The sequence below is a fragment of the Sceloporus occidentalis genome, unplaced genomic scaffold (assembly GCF_023333645.1).
Source record: "Sceloporus occidentalis isolate IW3139 unplaced genomic scaffold, rSceOcc1.0.p SCAF_2, whole genome shotgun sequence".
In the NCBI taxonomy this organism is placed as follows: Eukaryota; Metazoa; Chordata; class Lepidosauria; order Squamata; family Phrynosomatidae; genus Sceloporus; species Sceloporus occidentalis.
The window spans coordinates 274290584-274298764 of record NW_028316982.1 but is presented as its reverse complement, the minus strand read 5'-3'; the positions used below and the strand labels follow the sequence as shown (position 1 = coordinate 274298764).

At 52.0% G+C, this 8181-nt stretch overlaps 1 protein-coding gene across 1 annotated transcript in view; it reads left to right on the top strand.

Moving 5' to 3' along the window:
* The first annotated feature begins 2296 nt into the window (after positions 1-2296).
* The window catches only part of LOC149320258 (mitochondrial disaggregase-like), a 111497-nt gene continuing 105612 nt past the window's right edge, over positions 2297-8181 (top strand). Inside the window, exon 1 of the mRNA XM_089513216.1 lies at positions 2297-3082. Within this exon, the coding sequence (XP_089369342.1) occupies positions 2347-3082 (736 nt within the window). The 5' untranslated portion in view covers positions 2297-2346. The remainder of the gene's footprint in view (positions 3083-8181) is intronic.

Sequence of the window (8181 nt, the reverse complement as noted above, 5' to 3'; positions counted from 1 at the left end):
CCAAGCCCGGAAGTTTCAGCTAGTACAAAATATTGCAGCCAGATTGGTCACCAGAGCATCCAGGTTTGACCACATAACACCTGTTCTGAAAGATCTTCACTGGCTGCCTATTCACTTCTGAGTGCAATACAAGGTGTTGGTTATCACCTATAAAGCCCTACATGGCTTGGGCCCGAGTTACTTGAGGGACTGCATCTCCCCATATAATCCGCCCCGCACTCTCAGAACATCTGGGAAGAACCTGTTGGAGATTCCCTCTTCCAAATATGTCTCCACATCCCAGATGGCCTTTTCAGTGGTGGCCCCACGGATTTGGAAGAGTCTCCCCGAAGAGCTCCGTCTCACGACCCCCCTGGAAACATTTAAAAAGAGACTTAAAACCTTTCTTTTTTGCCAAGCCTCCCCCCCCCCCCCCCCCCAGGAATGAAGATGAGCGCTCTTCTTGGTGCCATGGATTCTCTGCCTTACCCTGTGAATGATTGTGTTTGTATAATTGTATTGTTTTTATGAGGTGTTTGCAATAGTTTTATAGTTTGTAAACCGTTTTGATCTATGGAAAAACGTTATACAAATAAAGTTATTATTATTGTTGTTGTTGTTGTTATGAAAGAGTCCCAATGTCTGCCTTTTCCAGGGGAGACCCTGGAGCCAGAAAGGAGGCGGAAGGGCTGGCCAAGGGCGCCCTCGTGAGGCCTAGCTGGGGCATGACAGCCTCCAAATACTGAAACAGGGCTTTTCATGCCGCCTCAGTCTTCGCCTTCTCTTCTCCAGGCTAAACCCACACGGCTCCTGAGCTGCTCCTCAAAGGGCTTGGTGGTTTCTAGACCTTTCGCCATCGTCTAAATGAAATCCCTTCCAATAGTTAAAGATGGTTGGTTCATATCACTCCCCTAAAGTAAACGTACTCCAATATCCCTCTGCTGTCCCTCATAAGGCTTGGTAGGACACCTTAATAAGGACACCTGTGGCTATCATTTTAAGCAGAGACTCCTCACAGTTTACAAAGTAAGAGAGCTGGGGGTGGCGGTGGGGGGGTCCCAAATCATAATACATTGGGCCCTTGGTCTCCACCGGGGCTTGGCTCCATTCCCCCCGCGGAGAACAAAATCCGGGGATGCTCAAGTCCCACTAAATATAAAGGAAAAGGGAAACGGTGTCCCTTACTGTTATATAAAACGGACAGTCAAGGTTTGCTGTTTGGAATGAATACTTCTTTGAATCTCTTGAAGGCCTGTTTGCTTGAATCTGTGGGAAAGGAGGGCGACTGCGCAGCGTTGGGCGGATGCGCAAGAGGCCTGGCAGCGGAGACCAGCGCTGATAGAAATCCATGGCTGTGAAAGCGAAACGCCTTGCTCTGTGTTCTCAGTCGGAGGAAAGCAAAGGCCTGGTTAAAAGCAGGCCTCAAAGCAAGGTTTATGCAAACCTCAGAACCAGGGAGGTTCAGGGAACTTAAGGGACGCAAGGGAGAAACACCCTCAAGTCAGGAATGCCGACGGAGAGGCCTTGGGCCTTGGAGAGCGGCTCCAGAGACCCGGGTTCAAGTGCCTTCCCAGCCATGGAAGCCCCCTGGGAGCCACACTCTCTCAGCCTCAAAGGGAAGCAAAGGCAAGCCCTCTGAAGAAACCTGGCCAAGAAAACCCCAGGAGAGGGTCGCCTCAGGGAAGCCATGAGTCAGAAGCAAGGGCATCTTGTGCGCATGTTGTTGTTTATTGTTTATTGTGTGTGTGTGTTGTGTTTGTGTGTGTCCCAAGAAACATAGACACACTCTCGAACAACTAAGACCAGGCTCAGGGATTATACTGAGGGATTTGGTAATGGAGAAACAAATCCCACCTTGATTTTTAGGGGGGTAACTGCAGAATGATAAGGAGCTACAATAAACATAAGCCCTCAGAGAGAGAGAGAGAGAAGCGCCTGCCATGACGCCCCTTTAGCTCTCCTCTCTGAGGGAATCACATTAAATCATTCATCTTCCCTCCTCGGCGGGCCTCGAACCCGGGACCTTCAGGGCCCCTTGCTTGCCCCATTCCCTCTCCTCCCCTCCCCTTCCTTGTTCCGCCTTGACTACATTTCCCAGGCAGCCCTTGCGCCTCCCACGAAGGCCCTCTTTGTTTGTTGACGCATGCGCCCAAGCGCCTTGGAGGCCGTGTAGTCCCTCCCGGCGACCAAGCGGCGGAACCAAAGACTCCAACTCCCAGGAGGAGGTGCGTTTCCTCGGCGCCCTTGTTGCGCGGCGTGCGTGAATACGTCAGCGCGTGCGCAACGCTCTCCTCACAACCCTGGGGGTCCACCATATTGGTTTCCGTGGCGACCAGGCAGGCGGGCTGTCCTGAGGCGGCGACCGCGATGCTGGCTTGCCTGATGAGCAGGCCGCTGCCGCCGGGCCTGGCACGGCTCCTCGGGGCGATGGCGACGGTGCGGCGCCCGCCAGCCATTCGCGGAGCCTCGGCGCGGGAGGCGGAGACCCAGCCGGAGTCTCGGCGGGCGGCAGCGACGGCGGCCTCCTCTTGGTTCTCCGGTCGGGAAAAGGCGCTGCAGTTCCCAGGGGCGGCCGGTAGGGGCCGCTGCGAGAGGGAAGAAAGAAAGCTGCGGTCGGCCAAGCTGCAGGGCCGCCTCCCGGCCAGCAGAGGGCGCGACGAGGGGCCGGAGCTTCCCTGGGTGGACTCGCAGGACGCGGGCGCCGCCGCCAGAGGGAGCAGCGGAGCAGCAGCAAGAACTGGAGGAGGCAGCCTTGGGAATAGCGGAGGCTTTGGCTGGCTCCCTCGACTGCCCTGCCCAGAGGGAGAGGAAGGGGCCGCAAAAGCAGGGCCAGCCTCCAGGGCCAGCCACCACCATCATCCTCACCACCAGCAGCATTGCCATTGCCACTGCCGCCCCCATCATCCCCATCCACCCCTGGCCAAGGAGCCCAGCCATCTGCGCCTCTGGCCCAACCCAGAACACACTGCCGGAGGGAGGCACCGTGCAGGAGGAGGAAGGGAGAACCGCAGCCGCAGGCACGCCGCAGGGGTCCCCGCCTTCGCCGTCACGGCCTCCGCAGCCGGACTCGCCCTCTGCTACAGCAAGGGACACATCTCCAAAGGTGACCGCCACAAACGAGGAGGAAGGCCTCGTGTCCTCCCATTGGTCACTCACAAAGATCGGTCAGAGCCCTCCTTGGTTCTCTGCTATGGCGGAGTCACTGGGGGACCACGCCGGGTTGCAGCCAGGAGTGGGCTGACTCCCAGCTGGACCCTCCTCTCCCTCAGCACAGGAGGAGGCCGCATGTGCCTGTGATGCTTGCTCCCATTGGAAGGAGCGAGAGAGGCCCATGTGCGCCTTCCCACGCCGGGTGACCCCACAGAGAGTGGTGCCACTTGCCCTCTCAGCCGTTCCTCCTCCCATAGAAGAGGCAGACCTGCACAACTTGGCAGTAGGAAGGGGCCAGTATTAAAATAGGCTGACTGCAGATGGGTTCTAATTTAATATTAATTAACATTAATTACATATTATTAATATTAATTTAATCCTCATCCTCTTTTCTTTGGGAGAAAGCAGAGCAATGGAGGAGCCTTGCAAGGCAAACGTTTGCCCTTCCTCCTCCTGCATAAGTCTCTCTCCTCTTCACAGGCCGCCCCAAATCCTTTGGCGGTCTGCATGCGGCCCCTGGGCAGTGTGTTGTGCAGGCTTGAGTTAAAGGACATGAGGTCCCACGTGCCATTGATGATCCACAGACTCTATAACTGTCTTGTGCACCATCAACAGCAGATGGGACCTTGTGAATGTGTGGTTTCCAGATTTTTGTTCTGTGCCGTTCCAGACTCAAGCCGCATCTACGTGGCAGAAGTGAAGCAGTTTGACACCGCTATAACGGCCGTGGCTCCATCCTATGGGATTCTGAGAGTCTTCTCAGATCCTTAGCCTTGTCTGTCAGAGGGCTCTGGTGCCACAACAGACTACAGATCCCATTATACCATGGCATGTGGCCATAGCAGTTAACATGGCATCAGACTGCATTAATTCTGCTGTGCAGACGTAGCCTCAGTTTCAGGGCATCGGGTTGTTGGTTAGAAGCACTGGAGCAAAGGAGAAAAATGAGTAGGCAACTTCAGAGCCCAGGGAGCAATAAGAGAGTGCTTTAGGCAGCAGTAAGTTACTGGTTTTGTCCAGTCAGTCCTGGCGCCTGTGACGACCTTTGCCAACCTGGAGCAGCCTTTAAAGACGGGTCAACTGCAGCTCCCACCATCCACAGGCCAGGATGGTGAGGGTCGTATTCTATCACATCTGGGGTTGGGCTTCCTTTGGGTCAGTTGGTTGTAAACAGTGGGTGGATGGTTGGCAGAGGGCCCTGGAAGGTAGGAAGGATGTCCAGAAGAGATTCCTTGCTGCTAATCCCACGCCTCAAAATATTTTTGGGTAGCTATCCCCTGAACTTAGAGGTTCCTTTTTCCCTACGCTGTCGAAAGCCCCTCTCCCCCCTGAGACAGGCAAGGCCTCCTCTGTAGCTCTCTCCGCACCCACAGGGTCAGTGTCCTGGGTCAGGCATCACATCCCTCTGAGCCTTCCCCAGTTTTCGGATTCTCTCAGTCTCCTGGCCATCAAGGCTGGTCCCAGGGAAGCTGCAGGAGAGGGCCTTCTTGGTGGCTGTGGCACTCCTTCCCACATGAGGCTACGCAGGAACCCTCTTGCTCTCCTTTCACTGGCAGGCAAAGACCTTTTTGTTCAGGCAGACTTTAACACTTAAGCCACTGCTGGGAGCCTTTGGTTTTTGTAGGTTTTTTGCACTAGGAGGCTGTGTTCCGGAAGAGTTTATTCCTGATGTTTCAGCAGCATCTGTGGCTGGCATCTTCAGATAATATTGCATAGAAGAGAGTGGGGAGCAAGTGATCTACACTCATCCCTCCACATTCACTGGGGTTAAGGACACAGGACCCCTGTGAATGTGGAAAAACCGTCCGCAAATAACAAAAACACTCTTTTTTCCTGAGAGAACAGGTTGAAGGAGCTGTGACTGTGACTGTACTTTAACTCATATCAGAAAAGGTACCATCCCCTGATGAAAGGGAAGAGCATAATCTGTCCCAAAAGCATTGACCCCCTCCATCCCATCATCTTGGTCCCAAAACCTGCCTTTGACTTGTACATGAGGTTGATTTATAGTTCAGTATATATGGTAGGTCTAATGGTTATAAGTGGCAGGAGGATAGATTTCGATTGACCATTAGGAGGCACCTCTTGACTGTAAGAGGGGTTTAGCAGAGGGTCCAGTTGCCTAGAGAGATGGGGGAAACTTCTTCTCTGGACATCTTCAAAAAGAGGCTAGATGGCTCCTTGCTGCTGCTATGGATGCTTTTAGCTGGAAGCCCTGCACTGACAAAGGGTTTGAACTCAGTGGCCTGCAGTGCTCCTTCCAAACCTTTGATGATGAATGGCATGAGGAGGGACCATGGGAGGAACGATTCCATTAGCGCTCCCAGATGGAAGCCCCTGGTAGTCTTAGAGGCACATAGGTCTTCTTGTCAGACAGACAGTCAGGGGTTTTCTGTGGGGCTTCCTTTCCGTCCTCCCCATTGAGGTGATGCAGCTGCAGTTACAATTGGAACTGAGAGAGGTCTGGTGCTCTCCATCCTGGGCTGGGAAGACAGTGGCCCAAGATGGTGGCCTGGCACCTCACTGGTGGCACATCGAATCATGTTGTTGTCTTTCTGCGGATGCGTGAGGAACAATTTTGTCTAAAATATGGCCTTGTTGTCTTAGGTCCCCCCCATCCTGTAAATAGCAGAGTTTGAAAAAAGCTACTTTTTGGATCAGAGCTCCCAGAGTCTCCCAGGCAGCATTGCTGCTTGCCAATCCCAGAATGCCCTCCTGCCAGGATTCTGGGAGTGGCAAGCAGCCATGCTTTCTGGGGGATTCTGGGAGTTGCAGTTCATGGGTGTAACTTTCCCAGGCACCTGCAGCTGTTCCTAGCCCTGCACTCTCCCCAGCTCTTTCTTGCGGGTCAGTTGTCTGAACGCAGAGGCAGCAGAGGGATGCACTGGCCACAGTTGTCTTTCCTTAAGTTACGTTGGAATTGGGGTGCAGCCTCTCAGATCTCTGGAAGACTGAATTTTTATTTTTCTCTCCAAATCAGTGAATATTATTTTTGTTCTTTGCATCATAATATTTGCAGTTGAGACAGAAACACAGTGACCGGATGGCAGAATTTAATCTGCCCATTTTCCTTTTTCTCAAGGATTTTTCCTGTATGTATTCCAGAAGCATTTGTTTCCGTGTGCAACTTTTGTGGCAGCCTGGGAATTATGCTTGGAGCAAGGGAGAGGTTAGGAGAAGTGTTTTGCCAATGGCCTTGCAAAGAGAAAGGGAGGAACCTTAAAACGGCGAGGGAAGTGGTCAGCTACATACAACATTTTGGCCCTGCTTTCTCTTTTGCCTCTGCCTCCACTTGTCATCGGATGCAGGACTAGCCAGACCTGCCTGCTTGTGGTTTTCTGTGGCGTAATTTGCGCTTTACAGCCAGGAGGTGGAGTGTTTGAACTGTGCATTTCGGAAGCTGCCTCCCTCCTTCTGAGCCGGGGGTCTCAGCCCCCAAACGTAGGTCTTCTCAGCTCTGCTCATAACCTGGAGGCTGCCTGTTTTATTTGTTAGCCATCTTACCTTCCAAAGGAGATCCAAGCTTCCCTGAGTCAGCGACCTGCAAAGGTGTTCTCTCACTGAAGGAGGTGTCTGTGGTTCTGTCTGCTTTGCACTCCTTTGGCTGGCTCAGGTATTCGCAAGGCCAGACAACTGGGGACTTAGGGAGTGTCTGCACTGCCCAGTTATAGCGGTTTGATACCACCTTTAATACGGTCCTGGCATTTGCACTTGGAATTTTCCAGTTCTTTTAGAGTTCTCTAGCTGAGATTTCTAAGCATCTCCCAGAATTCCTTAGGATGGAGCCAAGACAGTTGAAGTGGTACCAAAGTGCTCTATTTGCGTAGTGCGAATATGCCAGTGTTTTGTGATCATAGATGCCCTGGGAAACCTAAATCCTTTTGCCACCTTGCAGATCCGCTTTGGCATTGGCTTTTAGAGAATCCCAATGCTAAGAAGGTATCGGAGGTTAAGACCGTGGCAGTTGCAGTTTACTCTCTTCAGTAATAATTAATTAATAATAATTTGTTTTATTTATATACCGCTATTCCAAAGATCATAGCGGTGGACAGCAAGTAAGCTAATTTGCCCCCCACGGTCTGGGTACTCATTTTAGCTCCCTCCTCGGAAGGATGCAAGCCTGAGTCGAGCTTGGGCCCTTTTGCTGGTCTTGAACTCGCAACCTTCTTGTGGTTTTGAGTGAGTGGCTGCAGGACAGGCATTGAACCACTGCGCCTCCAGGGCTCCTAAAGGGGCCTTGCTATCTTTTCCTACTTTTATGGTGGAATGTACAGAGTCAAAATGGTTGCAAAAATATATTTTAAGAGCTGTTGTGGAAGGTCAGGCTTTAAAAGACCCCTTTGGTTCTGGTTTTCATGATAGGCAATCTGTGTCTGGTTTTCATTGGTAGCAGGAAGTGGATGCGGAAAGGACTCATCCTGGGAGGAAAGTGGGTTATAAATAAATGCAGGCTAAAAGGGCAAGCCCCTCTGCTCAAAGCAAGAACATTGATGCTCTCTTCTGGAGAAGGCTACTGCATTTGCAAAATAGATGTTTAAAAAGCAGCTTACAAGTGCTGGGGGGTGGGGGGCTGCCTGGCCCTTTAGCCGTCTAATCCCGAATACGTCTTTGAGCAAACCTTTGTGTGAATTGCCTCTTCCCAAGACCATTGCCCTGGTAGTTTCCCTCTAGGAGACAAACTGCAGGAGGGGGCTGTTGTGTTTGTTTGTTTGTTAAATTTATAAAGTGCTGCTTCCTTACTGAAATAGTTAGGTGGCTCTTATTGATGTTGCATTTGGCTCAGAATTCAAGGCAGCTTTCAGCAGTTAAAACAAGCCTAGCTAAAAATCACACCATGCAAAAATGAAACTATCCAAAATCTGCCCAAAACACAGCAAAGTAGTTTTCAAGTAGGAAACCCAGCACATGGTGCAAGGCCCGTTCCCTTTGGTGAAAGAGAGACAAAAGGGATTTTCCTGCCCTAGAAAGAGAGCAAGGAGGGCCTCAGCGCCTGGGGCAGACACGGAGAGGGTCCTGCCTCACTTGTGCTCCCACCACACTTGACCTGAGATG